Source organism: Grammomys surdaster, unplaced genomic scaffold (assembly GCF_004785775.1).
Source record: "Grammomys surdaster isolate TR1022 unplaced genomic scaffold, NIH_TR_1.0 126158, whole genome shotgun sequence".
Lineage (NCBI taxonomy): Eukaryota > Metazoa > Chordata > Mammalia > Rodentia > Muridae > Grammomys > Grammomys surdaster.
In genome coordinates, this window is record NW_021620966.1 from 2,583,134 (window position 1) to 2,601,953 (window position 18,820).

Below are 18,820 nucleotides of genomic sequence, written 5' to 3' on the forward strand. Positions count from 1 at the left end.
TAGAAAAATCACTAAAATAACTAAAAGACTTATTAAGGCTGGAGAGGGGGCTGAGAGGTCAAGGGTGCTGACAGTTCACCCAGAGGACCCAGCACCCACCAGGGAGGTGCGGGAGCCTGTGGCTCCGGTTCCAGAGGGTATGATGCTTTCTTCTGCCTTTCATGGGCACCAAGAATGCACACAATGCACATATGTACATGTAGGCCAAACACTTATACACATAAAATATCAATAAATATCCCTCTTTCAAAAAGATTTTTAAAATGTCTTTTTTTCAAAAAGACTTATTTATCTACATTTCTGTCTCTTCTAAAATTAAGGGCCAACAGGAGCTATGTGAATCTCAAATGCTGCAAAGAAGCCATCATTTTATATCATTAAATTCTGCTTTCACATAATAGGAGAAAAGAAATCTTCCCTTATACATTCTTACTGGGAGCAGTACAAATAAAATATTAGAACACAGAAAAACTTTTCTAAATAAAGCAGCTAATAGAAATAGTCTTAGAAATATCAAGTAATAAGGTATACTTGATACTTTGAATAAGAAATTGGTTTTTGTTAATTTTATAACAAGGGCTGAGGAGCTGGAGAGATGGTTCAACAGTTACAAACTGTGTTGCTCTTGTAGAGGATCTGTGTTCAGTTCTCAGGAGCCCACATTGGGCAGCTCAGACCTGCCTGTAACTCAAGTTGCAGGAGATCCAATACCCTCTATGGCCTCCATGGGCAGCTGTGCACATATGTGCACATACAAAAAAAAAAAAAAAAAAGAGGGGGGGAGAGGGAGAGAGAGAATAGAAACACTAATCAATTAGTAACTTTTAAAAAAAGATTTATTTATTCATTTTATTTATAAAAGTACACTGGAGCTGTCTTCAGACACACCAGAAGAGGGCATCAGATCCCATTACAGATGGCTGTGAGACATCATGTGGTTGCTGGGAACTGAACTCAGGTCCTCTGGAAGAACAGCTGGTGCTCTTAACCACTGAGCCATTTCTCCAGCCCCAGTTAAGAAAATTTTAAGATCAAGATTCAATGAGTCTTGCACATGAAAAGCACACACTCTACCACTAAGCTACACCACAGCCTAAAAACTTACTCTCAAGACTGGGAATACTCACTTTTGGTGTTGGAGAGATAAAATAAAGAGCTTTCATTTGTCTGACAGGTTCACGATTCTTATAAATATTCTCTATAACTGAGAACAACAACAAAAAGTCATTTGATGGAACCAAAGTTTAAAATATTTTTAAATAAACTTCATTGTATTTTCCAATAATAATAACAAACACATTTATATACATTGGGCTTACTTTTTTTTTCACTTGCTAAATTAGTAAGTCCTAAAAAATTTATCTTCTGAGACTTTATGTAGATTACGAGAAAAAAGACAACGGAGTCATTATATAGACAGGCCTGCCAAAACACAGCATAAGCAACGTGAGGAAGAAACCAAGAACTACGTCAAAAACTAAAATCATTCTTGGGGTCAGTGAGATGGCTCAGCAAGTAAAGGAGTCTAATACTGAGTTTGATGCCCTAAATCTGGTGCTCAGGACCCCCAGAGTAGAAGACATGAACTAACTCAAGCAAATACAAACACAGGAACACACACACGAACACACACACACACACACACACACACACACACACACACAGCAAGTCTAGGTGACTACAAAAGACATCAAGAACATTCCAGAGTAGTGTGCTCTCTGAAATGCTTCTTAACGTCTTATCTGTTGTCAAGTAAGCTTGAAAAACGATTACCCATGGCTTAATTAATAATTCTTGGGGCCTTTGAAATGACTCAGCAAGTAAAGGCCTGCCAAGCCCTATAACCTAAGTTCAGTCCCTAGGACTCCACAGCAGACAGACAGAACTGACTTCTGAAGGCTGTACTGTGACTTTCACATGTGCCCCCACATCTCTCTCTAATAAAAATATGATAAAATTTAAAAATAAAAAATTCTGTGTCAGCCGCGCAGTGGTAGCACATGCCTTTAATCCCAGCACTTGGGAGGCAGAGGCAGGCAGATTTCTGAGTTCGAGGCCAGCCTGGTCTACAGAGTGAGTTCCAGGACAGCCAGGGCTATACAGAGAAACCCTGTCTCGAAAAACTAAAAAAAAAATATCTGTGTCAAAAACATGCTATTATAATAGCAAATACAAGTTGAATATGCAATAGGTAACAAATTGTCTTCAAAAATATCAAAACATCAATTCTGCATGATCAGGACTTCTGGAGAAGGCTGGATTTACATCCACACCTCACAACTGAAGAACGGCAGACTTACCAGTTATACCCTCCTCTAGAAGGTCTGTCATTTTGCAGCACGATGACAAAAGTCTGGTGGTAAACTCATCTAACAGCATTATCTTAAAACAAAGGAAATTAACATTAAATCAGAGCATAAACATCGATTGTCAAGAAGTAACAAAAAACAGAGTTTTAGTAATTCCTCTTTTAGCTTGCTTTGGTGGTATACTTTCCCAATACCTATACATGGAGATGTTTCTAAGAGATAAGAAAATAGAAATATTCCTATTTTGAAGCAGAGCTTGTTCATTTTAAGTATATCAATGTTAACATCAAATTTTCTGATAATGTAGTTGTCACTTACAGAACTATTGCTATAAAGCATTGTTTAAACATTCAGCATCTGCAGCTATGATGTACTACTATCTCATCCTCTAGACGAGAAAACAGGAAATGTTATGCGACTTGCTAAGGTGCCACAGCCTGTGGCACAGCAAGGGCTGAAGTGAAATGCTAGGTCTATGTCCCACAGAAGCATCCTAAGCACAGTATGCTGAAGCCTCCACAGAAGAGCAAATCACACAACTTCTACCTTCCATTCGCCTTCTTTCCGACAGTCATCCAACACAGTTGTTTTTATTTCTGTTAAAAGAAGAAAAAAGGTTTAGTGATCTAAAGCAACAATTAGAAATGTAAGTCTATGCAAAAGGGTCAAAATGGCTGAGAAAAAAATTGCAATTGGAATGTGTTAAACTATATAAATACTATATATTAAGTTGTAGGTAAAAATACAACTATATTCAGTATCTAACCTATACATTTAAACTGTAACATATTATCAAACATAAGTGTTCAAATATGTCCAGAAAATATTTCTGAACTGTTACCTGATTTAGGTGTTCCTTCTTTCCTAAACCTTAACAAATAATCCATAGGAAGATACTTAACTAGCTCATGGCTAAATTACATCTGACAATCAAATCTGCATAAATATTTTTCATTCTCATTTACTTTGTTAAAGAATACATGTAGGTTGGGGCTGGAGAGATGGCTTGGTGCTTACGAACACTTGGCGTTCTTGCAAAGGACCTGGGTTCAGTTGTGAGCACCCACACCAGGCAGGTCATAATCACCTATTAACTTCAGTTTCAGGGCATCTGGCATCCTTTACAGATGACCTTGAAGCAATCCCCTTCCCACCTCTACTTCCCAAATTATAGGCATACACCACCACCCCCAATTTGTTTACATTTTTCTATTTTTAAATTTATATGTCTTCAGTAAATGCTTTTGGAAATTTTATCATCACATTTTGACACCATGTTAAAAAAAGATACAACTGTATCAATAGGTGTTGTTGTCACATAATGAAAACTACCTGGGGGGCTGGAGTGATGGTTCAGTGGTTGAGAGCAAGTAGGGTGGCTCACATCCACCTGTCTTAAGCCCTCCTCCAGCCTCCACAAACAACTATGGTTTTGTATACACACCCATACAAGCACACACATGATTAAAAGTAAAAATACATCTTTAAAACAATCTGGTCTGTGTTTCTAGTTCCTGGAACAAATCTAAAATCCTTGAAATTTCTTATGTGACAGAGAATCTATGGTATGCTGGTTACACGACCCTTGACTAGCTTCAGCAAGCAGCTGGTCACCAGAAGAACCAAGCTATGACTTCTAAGGAGGCAACAAGAACTAGAGATTGTGTTCAATTACCAGTGGCCAAAGACTTCATCAGGAAAGCCACATAATGAATGTCCATAACCCACCCAGTTTCTGAGTCATTGAATGCACCCATGTGTGGCAATGGTGATATACCCAGCTCCACAGGAAGGGAAGCCCTTGTAGACCTCAGCCTATACCCATCACCTGGCTGTTGATTTGTGTACTTTAGGAAAACAACAAAAAGAAAAACCTCCCAACAACAAGAATCCTGATAACAGGAAGTAGTTACTCGAGTTTGTAAGGTACGAATTACTGCACTGAAAGTGGAGGCAGAGCACAGGCACCCCACTGGATCCAAAGTCAGGGAGTGTGGGAAGCAGGAGCACTCTATTGCTTGCTGCTGGCATCTCAACTGAGGGCTGAACTGAGTTACAGCTCTGAGTCCTTAAGCCTGCCAAGGCTGGCATAGTTGTCAGAACTAAACTGAACTGAAGAGTTGGAGAACTGGTTAGTAAGAACGGAAAAATCAACATCTTTGCTGTTTGAAGTGTTTTGGGGAAAGTAGTCAATACTCATCACAAAAGCTGTGCTCTGGGGCTGTTGGGTGGCTTAGTGGGTAAAGTGCTAGTCCACCAAGGCTGACAATCTGAGTTTGACCCCCAGATTCCCTGATGGAATGAGAAAACTGAGTCCCTGAAGTGGTGCTCTGACCTCCACAGGCACACTGTGGCCCGTGTGTTCCTGCTCTAACATGTACATTCAACAAATGGAATGTTGTAACTTGTGATCTGACTCTTGTGATCAGGAAGATTCTGACATGATAAACAGTAACAGTTAAAAGCTGAGTGTGATGGCATGGTACCTGAAAGCATGGATGATCAGTTCAAGACTACCATCAGAGTTGGCCAGCCTGGGCTACAAGAATGCTATCTCAATCCGAGCCTAAACAAAGCAAAACAAAACAGTGGGGGCCAAGGAGACAGCTCAGTCAGTAGAGTGTGTGTTGAGCAGGCACAGGGAACTGACACAGATTCTAATTCTGAGCATCTGTGTAAAAAGTCAGCTGTGGGGAGTGTCTGGCGGATCCCTGGAGCTCCCTGGCCGGCCAGCCTAGAGGAGCTGCAGGGTCAGTGAGAAAACCTGTCTCAAAAACTAAGGTGGGAGAACTACGGAGGAAGACTGATACCAACCTCCGGGCTCTACATGCTACAGGTACATATACACCCAGCCACCCACAAGAAGAAAGAAAGAAAGACATCAGTAAAGGCAGTTATATTACTATATTGCTTACAAGGTAGATTATGTTATAGGGAAGAAAAAAAAAAACCTAAAGTATTTAACTGTGATTACACCAGAAAGCAAATGTTTCAAAAGCATGACGGGCGCGCATGAAGGCTGTTTTAAGGCTGAGATCAGACACTGACTGACTATTTTCCTGGTAAGCCAGCCTCACTGCCATACCACAAACTGAAAACTGAAGTCACTGCATGTCCTTACAGTTCCCTAAGAAACCAGTGCTTCTGGAGCAGAAGAAGTCACACTTTAGTTAGTCTTTGAAACCTTATACCTGCACTGCCCTAGGTGACAGGAACTAGCCACACGTGACCACGGAGTCCCTGAAATAGAGCTTGTGGAGCCAGGTGCAGTGGCCAAGGCCTGCGAAATCCTGGCACGTGGGAAGCTGAGTAGGACTGCTTTGCATTCCAGGCCTGCCTGAGCCAGAGGGAAACTTGGCTTCAAAAAACCAAAATCACTTGAAATGTACAAAGTTCCATGAGAAGGAAAATAACACGAGAGAAGGCTGCGGCGTGACTCAGGGCCAGAGCACAGGCTTAGCATGTGATTTGATCCCTAGCACAACAAAACGAGAAACAGAAAGACTGTGAAGTTTTAAAAAAGGGGAAATATAAAATATCCTATGAATTCTTTTCCCCTTACTTTATAAATTCTCATACACATTAAATATTTTGAATGTCAGGTTAAATAAAATATAGTTAATTTCATTTACTTCTATTATATTTTTAATACAGTTCACATAAAATTTTAAGTTACCTCACCCAGCTCACATTACAGTTTTACTGTGTACAAAGTACAGTCTGAGATGCTAAACATGTTAACATCTTAAAAGTAAATACTAACTAAGGAGCTGTGGACGAGGGATCAGGACCCCAGGTGACCTACGCTGCGAGTGGGCTGGGGGAAATCTCATCAGCTACTGCAGAGCGTAAAGGTCCTTTATATAAGGAAAATCCTTTAACCTTTTCTTCAGCAACTGAAACTGGACCCCAAACTCAACTCTTTTACCTTTGTTCTGCTTCCTCCATCCTCCTCCTCCTCAGACTACACTCGCTACGGAAGTCTCATCCATCATCAGCCCTCAGTTTAAGTCTTATAACCACACAATACAGGTGGAAGCACTTACACACCTCGTGTAGACAGTTCCGTAAGAACTGCTCGGGGCTGCATTTCCGTAGTTTGTCATCCTTGCCACAGCCACACTGCTCTTTTCTCCTTGCCCCACATTCAATCATTAGGCATGACTGATTATTCTTTAGCTTCTAGCCGTTATTTCTGGGCCACTGACATCAACAATACCCTGATTCCTAACATCTCTCACTGAGCTACTGCAATTCTCTCCCCTCTGCCTTGGCTGGTTTCTACCTCCAACCTCAGCTCCTCACCCCATTGGTCATCTTCCTGACACAGAGCCCATGGTTTATAACCATATCCACCTCAAAAGGCCTTCAAATGTGCACTGTGTCCTCTGAGGACAATCTAAACGCTGCCATTCAAGGGCACTCCCTCTGACTGGCTTCTACCTACTCTGTAAGCTGATATTTCACCAGCCCAAATGCTATCCCATCAGCAACCCACTAGTACCAGCTACCCACCTGTTCTCACTGGTTTCTCTGAGGTACAAAGGAAGTATGCATCCTGCAATGACAAAGACGGAAGCAGTGAAGGGAGAAACGCAGAGGTATGATCATGTTCATGAGCACTGCTGGTAGAACTCACATATGACCTCAAGTCACACAGAAAAATTTGAGAACATATGACATAATTTATTGAATAACTAGAGTCTTTAAAAAAAGATACTTTAAAAAGAAAAACTAAATGATGTAGAAACCACAATCAAGGGAATAAGAGGGGAAAAAATCTGCTGGTTCTAAAAGACCTCTATTTGATTGGAAAAGGTAACTATTTCTTAACTGCTCCGCGCCATCTTCACCTGCGGCTTCAGGACAACTACACAGAGCGACCTCCTCCTCATCCCTAACTCAGCTCCTTACAGCTCCAAGGCCCGAGACACCCAAACTACCACTAAGTCACCATACTGTAACTCAGAGCTGCGCTTCCCCCAGGCTCACCGCCCTCTCCTCGTCATGAATGAACAGCAGCATCACTAGTCTCCTGGACCAGAGTGTCAGTTCAGGATGACTGCCGCTCCTAACTCACTGCTATTCTCGTTCGTTGTCCTTATCTCCCTTTACTTCTAACCTTCTCCCAAGTGCTGGGATTAAAGGCACGAGCCACCAACTCCAACCATAACCCAGGAGTAGGGGAAGGGTCCGGCCGAGGCCCGTGTTCTTGGTGACACTATTCCCCAATGACTCCCCGTTGAAAGTGGATGAAAATATGTTTCTTTGCAGAACTGCTTATAACAGTTCTTCAACCATGTGTTGCTAACTCCCATCACTCGGGAAGCAGAGGCAGGAGGATATCTATGAGTTTGAGACCAGCCTTGTCTACAGTGTTCCAGTACAGCCAAGGCTATACAGAGAAACTACAAAAAAAAAAAAAATTCAGAATGTTTATGGGTGGGTAAGATGACCGCCTGCTGTCATACTTAATGACCTGAGTTCTATCCCTGTGACCCCCAAAAACGACAGGTTGTCTTCTGACTTCCACATATGTGCCACTGTATGCACATGTATATGTGCATGCACACAAAATATATTTTTAAAAATATAATTTAAAGACCTTTTGAGAAAAGAATTTTTAAGTATGCATGTATTTTTATCACTTTTACTTACAGAAAGGCCCACAGTGGGATGGCTGAGACCACACAATACTGCCTCCTGTCTCACTAACTATCAGCAGCAGCTCTCCCAACAAGCTGTAAGGAAGATTCCCACCAACAAGCTTTCCAATTGCTACCTGCCATCAGTCACTGATTCTGTCAATGTGATAGGTTAAAGGGAGAGACTGGTCTTAACTTGCATTTCTCCAAGTCAAAACCAGACTACCCATCTGTAGGCTGCCTCTTAATTTCCTCTGCTCATTTTCTAATAGGCCATTATCTTTTATTAATCAATTTTAGGCATCCTCTATACATTATGTCTGGTTGATATTTTCTTCAATCATACAAGTTTAGTTTAAGAAGTATATGAAAGCAGAACCTATGAATCTAAATACAAAGGCAGGGCTTCTGTGACAGTGTCCCAGTGACAAAAGCCTTCTTGCTTAGCACCTGGAAGGCCCTGGGTTTAGTTTCCAATCAGCCCCCAACACACACACACACGCACACACACACACACACACACACACACACACACACACACACTCCCCAAGGGCAAATACAAATATAAAAGCAAAAACAGCACATGTCCACATATGATGAAAATCTAATGAAGAGTTTCAAGGATGCTCTCTGAAACAAGTATACGGATAAAAAACACTTACAAATTATTGGATGATAACATAAGTCAGAACAGTGTTCACTTGAGGGAGAAGAGAGGCTCTGCACTGGGAAAGCATGAGTGCTTAGAAACGCTCTATAGATTGATTTGGGTGGTAGTTATGTGAGCAAAATTACCAGTTAAGTGTACACTTAACATTAGTAAAACTTACCATTACACCTAATTAAATTTTAAAGGTCATTTCTCCTAAAAATAGGACTAAGAAATGGCTTTCTTTTAGCATTAAGAGACTGCAAAAATGCCTGTGTCTGCTATTTGAGAAGAAGGGGAAAAGTCATCTTGAATGATTCTCTATTGCCCAGAGAATGACTAAACCATTTAATGGCTGGCTCCAAAATACCTTTTGGTCCAGTACCCTGTATTCTTTGTAACAAATGCCTTGTACTACATGTGATATATGTAAGAGTTCATGTGGGTGTGTGCACATGTGAAAGGAGGCCACAAGTCAACACTGAGTGCCTTCCTCATCACTCTCAGCCTTAGTTTCCAACACCAGACTGAACAAGCTCATCTGGCTAGACTAGCTGACCACACTGCCATGCCTGACTTTTATGTGAGTACTGGAGATTCAAACTCAGGTACTCATGCTTGAGAGACAGGGCCCTTATCTGCTGAACCAGCATTTCATCCTCTCATTTTTTGTTTAGAGGAGTTTAAAGGTAGTTCCTAATGGCAGATTCCATCTTGTGTTTTAGGTCTGAGATGTGTCACCTAATCAGAAAAAACTTTTCCTGACCCACCTGAGTGTGACCTCTCTTCCTGTGTATCAAAAACTGGAATGATGGTGCTTACTCTGTTTTCTTCTTCTTGTTCTATTAGTCCCCACTTGAACACTTGACTAGCACTGGGAACTTTCCTATAGGAATTCAGTGCTGTACAATTGGGGTCTTTTAGGTAGGAACAGGGGAAATTTTATGAAAGATTGTAAAATAATTTCAAATATTAAAAAAAAAATCACTACCTATTACTGGGGCCTGTATGAACTTATAGCCCTAGGAGGCTGATGAGAGGGCTCAGCTACCACACCTACCAAGAGCATGAGGACCTCAGTTTGGATCCATCAAGCACACATAAAGCCAGGACTGGTGGAGCACATCTGAAACCTCAGTTCTGGAGAGGCAGAAACAGGTGGATCCTCAGAGTGAACCAGCCAGCCTAGCCACAGGTTCAGCGAGAAACTTCATCTCCTATGGTAGAGAGCACTAGAGAAAGACATCTGACACTGACCTCTGGCCTCTGTAAGCATGCGCACAGGCACGAGAATTTGCGCATGTGCGCACACATAAATTTAAAAGCTGTAAGACAGAACAGTGGACCTATCATCTAAAAATTCTCAAGAGACTCCTAACTGTAAATGGTGGCTCCTGCCTGTAACGTCAGCATTTAGAGGGCAGGAGGGCGATTGCAAATTCTAGGTCAGCCTGGGCTAAAAAGTGAGATTTGTCTGAAAACAAAAGGAAACAAACAAAAAAGCAAAGCAAAAGGGACTCTTATTAGGCAGTAAGAAAGGCAAACTAAACGCTAAAACAGAGGAGGGTATGTGGAAAAAAAAAAAGCCAACCCATCTGAACTAAGACTTGAAGGCTAAAATCTGAGTAGGGAAAGAGGGAAAGGGACTGAAAGATAAAGGAATGGGCCACCAAGATAAGACAAGAAGAGAAATTACTGCAGTGGGAATAAACAGTTCAGGCATAAGGAAAGCAATACCATACAGTGGTGACTGGAGGTAGGCAACAGTCAATAGTACGCTGGGTGCCTCTGCAGGTCTTCAAGCCAGTTATTAAAAGAGATTATCCTGGCAGCTATTTGCTGGATGGACTGGAAAAAGAAAAGGAGAGCGCTCTGGAGGTTCGTTACGAGGCTAATGCAATAGACTGTGTATAAAATAAGATCCTAAACGAAGGTTTATATTTTACAGAAGTCACAGACAGGTCAATAAACGAAGGTTTATATTTTACAGAAGTCACAGACAGGTCAAACATTAACTCTTTCTGTGCTGGGTATAAATCTTAGATATAGATTTTATTTATTTAAGACAAGGTCTCAAAGTTCAGACTGGCTTCAGACTTGTTACGTAGCTGAACTGATACCTGTACCTTCACCTCCAAGTGCTGGGATTATAGGCACACGCCACCATGCCTGACCCTTAGGTCTAGATTTAATAGCTCTTGTCAGGTTTCATTTTAATAGCATTATCAAGATATAAATGGCAGACTACAGAAATCACTCACTCAAAAGTATACACTCTAATGGTTTCCAGTATGATTTGTCATGCATCCATTACTATATCCCCACAGTTGTTTTGAGAGCACTTACACTCTAAAAAAAAGCCACATTCCTTGGGGCTGGGGGTGTACACAGCTCAGCTGGTATGTTCACCTAGCATGCAAAAGGCTCTGAGTCCAATCTGCGGTATTGTATAAAACCAGGTATGGTGGGATTTACCATGATTGTAGCACTCAGTTAGTGAAGGCAGAAAAATCAGAAGTTTAAGGTCATCCTTGGCCTCAAAGTTGAGTTTGAGGTCAGCCTAAGGTACATGAGACCCTGTTTCAAAATCAAAACAAAGTTCTGTGTGGTGGCACATGCCTTTAATTCCACGACTCAAGAGGTAGAGGCAGGTGCTCTATGAGTTCAAGGCTGGCTCAGAATACATAGCTCCAAGACAACCAGGGATACACAGCAAGAACCTGTCTCAAAAACCTAAAACCAAAGCAAAACAACAATAACAAAAACCAAAAGAGAAACCCCACCTCTTTAATACCATCTCTCCAGACTGGGACAAAGGAAGTAGTTCCTGTTTCTCTAGACTTCCTTGTCCTGGATGTTTTTCACACCAATGGTGTCAGACCATGTCCTTTGTGACTGGCTTTTTTTTTTTTTTAGCATGTTTCCAAGATGCAATATCATAAAATATATCAGCATTGCACTTATGTTTATTGAAATAAAAAGAGGTGTGTCCTTTGTGCACGCATTGTTCATCCACGCATCAGCCTGTGGAAATGTGACCTATTTTCATTTTTTTAGTTAAGCCATTTCTTCAGCCCCTTAATGTATATGTCTTGTGCAATAAACACTGGGTTACTCTTGTGTTTTGGTTGTGTGTTTCAAGTTACACGAGTTCCAAAGTATATTCAACAGCATTACATCTTTTTCCTTTCATCCAGTCTGTCTGTATTTTACTCTCCATTTTGTTATCCTGGTGTTACCCCAAGTTAACATGAAGAGGGAAAGTCGGTTATCTTCATACCGACCTCTTGCTTAGTTTTCATCCCACTGATACTGGCATTACTATCATTGTGGTGTTTTTTTTTCTCATAAGCCTTGATATAAAGTGCCATTCTAACTCAGAAATAATTTCTTCGTCACAATTTGTTACCCATTTTCATATGAGAGTCAATATAGACAATCTGCCTAAGTCACTTCTCTCCTTACACCATGTGGGTCCCTGGGAATCCAATTCAGGTCCTTGGGTTTGTCAGCAAGCACCCTTACCCCCTGAGCCACCAGGTCCCCAAACTAAATTTTAAAGGATAATTTTATATTTCACAAAGTCTACGTATCTATTTAGTACCTTCTATGTGGCAAACACTATGCCTGTACTGAATTTGGATTTTAATTTCACACAAGGAATTCTTTAAGACAGAATTCTGGACAGATGAGCATAGAGTAGGTCGCAGGCGGCAGCTCCGTACCCAACCCCAGAAAACCGAGAGAAACAGGGACTCCCAGGAGCTTGAACTCACGCAGCATCCCAGGTAAAAATGAATCACCCGTGATGCCTGCTATTAGAAGTTCTAATCCAGATGGACCAGAAGCCAGGAGCCTCGCCCTTACCCTCACCCCCTACCTTTTCCCACCTGCACAAGGTTCCCTGAAGCTTGGCAACTGCAAGATCCTGCTTGGCAACTGCAGATAGACTCAAAGCAGTGTACCATATCATCTGAAGAATAGCAGGGATACCATAACTCAAGCAGTGTACCATATCTTCTGAAGAATAGCAGGTTGCAGTCCTCCTCGCCCCCACGAATAACTAGGACCTGCCGGTCGGGTCAAGTGCACCCAGACATGGGGCTCGAGGCATGGACCCCTCTGGACGGACCCTCATTGAGAGGATGTGCGCACGACATCAAGACTGAGTGAGACAGAGATCGTTGCCGGCGACCTGCCATCCACGGAACCAGGTTGATGCTGCCATCAAGAAGACGGTTGAAGTTCATTACCATCAGCCAAAAATTGAAGAGGATCCAGAAGTGACTCCGCAGGAGACTGACACAGCTGCCAGCTCCCCTGCCTCCCCCTACAGTCGACCCCTAGACTTCCACACCCTCCAGAAGGGTTCCTGGTATGCCTGGCTTTGTCCTCGCTTCTCTCGCTAGAGAGCTTGGCCTCTTGATCACCACAACAAAAATTGGCTTTTTCCTAAACCAAGGCCGCCCTTGATATGGCTGCTAACATTGGGGAGCCTTCCTTTATGACAATATTACACCCCAAACTGACAAATGGTTGGTAACTTGAACATTTACAAGAGACTAGGATGGCTGTGAATTAGCCCAATGACGGGATTATTGTAGGTCCACTTCCCAGGGGCCCACCCAATGCAGCCGAAAAGGAGTGCGTGGTGCTGGGAGTGGGTGCAGCCTACATGGCCTAAGACAGGGCTCTCACCCTCCTTTCACCCACATCGGAGTCCCTTGACGTTGCCCATCGTCGACAGCCTAAAGCCTTCGACCATCGATGTGACTCGTCTCACATCAGTGTTTTGGGGTTGTGAACTTGTCTAAGACCCCCCATAATTAGACATCCAAATTCAAAATTCACATAGTTGGGATTGATCATAAGATGCCTTCTCTAACTAAACAGAGAAGGGGGAGATGCCAGAAGCCAGGACCCTCGCCCTTACCCTCACCCCCTACCTTTCCCCACCTGCACAATGTCCTCTGAAGCTTGGCAACTGCAAGATCCTGCTTAGCAACTGCAGATAGACTCAAAGCAGTGTACCATATCATCTTAAGAATAGCAGGGAGACCATAACTCAAGCAGTGTACCATATCTTCTTTAGAACAGCAGGTAGATCATAATTCAAGGCAGAGTACCTTATAGACCATGACATGTTTCAAGGCACAGGCCAAGAAGATTTTGTACTTTTCCACCACCTTGCCCTTCTTACCCCCTCCCCTTGTAAAACATGCTATAAAAAAGCATTAAAAAAAAAAAAAGAGGGGCTGGAGAGATGGCTCAGTGGTTAAGAGCACTGACTGCTCTTCCAAAGGTCCTGAGTTCAATTCCCAGCAACCACATGGTGGCTCACAACCATCTGCAATGAGATCTGATGCCTTCTTCTGGGGCATCTGAAGAGAATGACAGTGTACTCACATACATAAAATAAATAAGTAAAAAAAAAAAAAAAAAGGGGGCTGGAGAGATGGCTCAGCGGTTAAGAGCACTGACTGCTCTTCCAGAGGTCCTGAGTTCAAATCCCAGCAACCACATGGTGGCTCACAACCATCCGTAATGAGATTGGATGCCCTCTTCTGGTGTGTCTGAAGACAGCTACAGTGTACTCATCAATAAAATAAATAAATAAATATTTAAAAAAAAAAAAAAAAAGAAAAAAAAAGTATGATACAAAAAAAAAAAAAAGACAGAATTCTGTTAACTCATTTCAGTTCTGTTCCTTGTTCACCGAGTCGGAGTAAGAAACACTAATAAGACGTTACTCCTTTTCTACTACTAGACTATAATTACTTAGAACCCAGAGATGCCAAACAAGGACGATTCTTCCGGTTTGCTACTTTCATTGCTCCTCTAACCTGGCAGGCCTAGGTTTGGTATAATTTTAATAAAAGTCATGATTGATATCGCGAACACCAGTGACCAGCAAGTAGACCAATTGTAACAGCGAAGGAGCAGACTATGCAGGGACCGGATACTAGATAAGACTTTAACAGTCCAGTGTTGCTTTCTCAAGAATTTTTTTTAAAAAAAGCAAGTCATCTTCTCTAAGAACAGTGGCAGAAGACGCTCTTGAAAAGCTGCGTCTGCACTTTTTAAAGGACAAGACACTGAAAAGGACGGTAGTAAAAACCTTAGTACTAACATGAATATGGAACAGAGAAACACAGAGCTCAGATTGTGTCGGAGGGAGAGACGTCCGTGCCTGGTGTGGCGAGGGGGGTGCAATGGGAAGAACTGTCCCCGGACAGCACGGGGACTGGGGAGGGAAAAGCCGGCCCGAGTCAGGTCGCCCGAGGGTGGGGCTTTGCCGAAGAGCCTCACCCGGGTGAGAGTTGGCCAAAGCCGCGGAGAAGGCCGCGTCTGGTCACCCCGCCCATCCCTGGTGCTGGCACGAAACCCGACTCTCTGGGCAAGTCGGAAAGAGTCAAGCCAGGGACTTGGTCCCAAAGCAACAAGTGCCCGTGCAGCTCCCGGAGAGGCTGCGGGGGGAAAACAAGACCCGGCACGGCCGACCCTTCCCTGCCTCAGCCCTGACCCCTCTGCACTCACTCCGCCACACGACGCTCTTCAGCCCCCGCTCGGTCACCAGCGGCGCCATCTTCCTCAAGCCGTGGAGCCGCAGCCACCACCTCCCACTCACAACCTACTTTGGCCCCGAAAGCTGCGCTGGGGGAGGGCCCTTCCCCTCGCGGCGGGGAGGCTCCTCCCACTCCGCGGGCCGCGCCCTCTGGTGACGTCACGCGCATCAACAAGGGCGCGTCCAGCCTGCTCATGGACTGCGGCTGCGTAGTGTGGATGGAATGCTGTGCGCTATCTGGCGCCCCCTAGCCGAAGCCTACTATAATCCATAACTCAGTGTCCAATTTGGTATCAGAAAGCAAATATGTGAATTAACACAATTTATGCAATTATGAATTTATACATACCAGATCTTTTCTTGTGTGTATGTATGGATGTGTTCATGCCAAGGCTCTCAGGTGACGGTCAGACTCATCTCTACAGTGTGGGTCTTGGGATGGAACCTAAGTTGTCAGACTCAAGATCTATCCCCAAACGGAGACTTTTTGCTTTACAAAATAATGTTTCATTCAGCAAAGCGATTCATATTATACTGTTCAGAATCCAGTTTAACCACCAAATGGAAAGTCTATCCCCCCAACTTCATTTTACTAATTTTTAAAGGTCAATGATTATGTTAAGCTGTAAGGCAACCACCCGAGTGCCCAAAACTGTGCTCAAGTTTCAAAAAAGTCTAAGAAATGAGAGACCTCCTCATTTCTATGGAGAATTTTATAGTTTACATTATAGAGCACGATTTCTAGCATTATTAATTCCACGAGGCAGGAGTAAGACCACTACCATAATTTTAGAGCCAAAATTGAAGCAAGCTTTATTTTATTCAGTGCACCAAAGACCTGGCCAGTTAGGGGTTAGAGAGAGAAGCGCTGAGAGTCCCTTTTAAGGAGTCCTTTTAAGGAGAAAAATAACAAATAATTACAAAACAGGCTTACAGAAGCAAGACAATGGGGAAGTATAGAAAAATCTCAAAACAACAAAACCCAGTCATCATCAAGTAGTCACTGATAAGGGAGGGTCAAAGTGTTCTCAAACAAGTCAAACTCATGGGCTGAGGCAGGTCAGGTTCCAGGAAACAGAAACTTAAACCACGGAAACTCAACTCTTACAGTAAATGAAAATTTGTGTTTAACAATATAAGAAAATGTCTCCTACCTTCGAAACGAAGTCAGGAAGGTTCCTCACTCCCCCTTTGACTTATGTGTCCCTGTCAAATCTTGATAGGGACTGTCTTTAATAATGTTGTCAAATGGCAATGATTTTAGCATTGTTTATCTGACAGACGATCGAGTTGGTAACACGTTGGTGGGTGCAGGGCCAGATTATGGTAGCCAGTAGAAACATTAGAGGGCCAGGGAAGGGGAGAGCCATCTTAGCCATGGGGAGAGCCATCTTAGCCATGTGGTCAGTCGACATTTGCTTGAGAGATTTTGTTTATTTCTTTCTCCATCAATACTTGTCAATAGAATGAGAAGAATTAGAGACATTAAAACAACACATTTTGGTAAATTGCTGACAACCAAGATTATGTTTAAGTAACAGGTAAGAGAGATCTTTTCTGATACAGAAAGAATTTTCTTGTTGACTTTCTGATACTAGATGGAGCCAGAGATTATACCCTACACTATTAGTTACACATAGGGTTCCTCTTGTATGTTAAGTTGAGTCGAGGTGATTGTTGAGTCTCCCCCCCCACTTCTTATTTTAGCACACCTGTGATTTCCACTATCAAAACCTTTTAAAGAATATTTGATTATGCTGAAGTCTGTACTATTACATTGGAATTGGTCAGTTAAAATAGTCTATCCTAAGCATCCACCATCCATGGTGGATAAAAGCAATCATTTGCATAGCAAGACAGTATCAGGGTGTTTCCTATAAAAGGGATGCCTTTTATTTCCTCCATCGATTCTCCTTGCAAAGCTTGAAAATAAGATGGCAAAACTGTTAGCCATAGGACAACTGTGGTATAGATCCCAGCAAGATCACAGTGTTTAAAGTTACGTTAGATGGTCAAACCTTAGTTTGATTTTTAAAAAACGATTTATGTATATGAGTGCTCCATCTGCACATGCTCCCCCATGCCAGAAGAGGGCACCAGATCCCATTATAGATGGTTGTTAGCTGCCATGTGGTTGCTGGGAATTGAATTCTGGACCTTTGGAAGAGCAGCCGTTGATCCATCTCTCCAGCCCAAAAGTTTGATTTTCAGTAGTTCTTTTTCAGTTATGTTTCACCTCTGGGAGTAGGCCTCCTCTTCCACAGGTTCCTCAGGTGCGTTCTTGAGGTGTGAGTGATGAATGGGGAGGAACCCAGCAACCTTAACAGCAGTAGGCATCTGGAGAATCACAATGTAAGGTCCTTTCCATCTAGGTTCAAGCTGTCAATTTTGAGATAGTGGACCAATACAGCATCTCTGGGCTGGAATGGATTGTCAGATGGGTGGTACCCAACAGGTTAAGCAGCCTGAACCTGAAGGAAAATCTTATTCAAGGTTAGTTGCAATCCTTTTGAGGACTCAGAGATTGGAGTGGGACAATCTGATAACAAAGGCATATACCCAATAGACTATATTTTATGGGATGAACTTTTCTTGGTACAGGATACATCAGACTTTGAGATAGGAATAAGGCAAGGTCAACCCAGTTACTGCCAATCTCGACTGTATATTTAATTAAAGTCTCCTTTAAAGTTCTATTCACCATCTCTGCCTTTCCTGATTTCTGACGATGATGCATACAGTGAAGTTTCTAATTTATATTTCGATTCTTACAGAGCAATTAAGATAGATAATTTGGCTATGAAGGCTGGGCCAATGTCAAACCTCAGACATATAGGGGAGCCAAATCTGGGAATAATTTCCATTATTAATTTCTTAGCAAGTTTGTCATGGCACACACCTTTAATCTCAGCACTCTGGAGGTAGAGGCAGGTGAATCTCTGTGAATTTGAGGCCAGATGGTTTATAAAGCAAGTTCCAGGACAGCAAGGGCTACACAGAGAAACCCTGTCTCAACAAAAATGGTGAAGGTGGGGGGGGGAGAGAAAGAACAGAGGGAAAAAACAAGAAAAGAAAAAAATTCTGTGCTACCACCTGCATTCTTTCTATTAGGGATGGAAAGGCCTCTACTTAGCCTGTGAAGATGTTGACAAAGACCAGCAGATATTTGTAGCCATATAGTCTTGGCTTGACTTTAGTAAAGTCAAATTCCCAAAATTCACCTGGTACATTTCTTGACTCCATTGTTCTGAGAGAAGCATGTCCTTCTTTGCATTTGCCTGGACACAGGTCAGGCATTGATCTGGAGTGCTCTGAAGTTTTCCTCAGTGTCCAAGTATCCAGGGGAGACAAGTTCTGAAATCTTCTTCGGAGACAAGTACATGGATCGATGCAAAGCTTTAGCCCGTTTTGGTCCAGTACTTTACCATGCAGAATCTTCCATCTGTCAAGATCCACCACCCTTTGCAGCTCTCCTGAGCCCCCAGGTCAGAATATGGCTTGATCTCTTCTGGATCATACTCAAGAACATCTTCATGGAGGCAGAGTCAGGGTTCAGGGACAGCATGGTCTGGAGTTTGGGTTCCCCAAGAGCAGCCTCTTTGGTGACTTGATCTGCTGTTACCTTGAGTTTTGGAAACTTTTGTCTTTTTGG

The 18,820-nt window shown here is 42.6% G+C and overlaps 1 protein-coding gene across 1 annotated transcript in view; it reads right to left on the reverse strand.

Moving 5' to 3' along the window:
* Stxbp3 (syntaxin binding protein 3) overlaps positions 1–15,299 on the reverse strand; it is a 46,887-nt gene extending 31,588 nt beyond the window's left edge. Inside the window, exons 1-4 of the mRNA XM_028757388.1 lie at positions 15,141–15,299; positions 2,856–2,905; positions 2,301–2,382; positions 1,128–1,204 (exon numbers count right to left, since the gene is read on the reverse strand). Coding sequence (XP_028613221.1) covers positions 1,128–1,204; positions 2,301–2,382; positions 2,856–2,905; positions 15,141–15,189 — 258 coding nt within the window. The 5' untranslated portion in view covers positions 15,190–15,299. The remainder of the gene's footprint in view (positions 1–1,127; positions 1,205–2,300; positions 2,383–2,855; positions 2,906–15,140) is intronic.
* Positions 15,300–18,820: the final 3,521 nt, after the last annotated feature.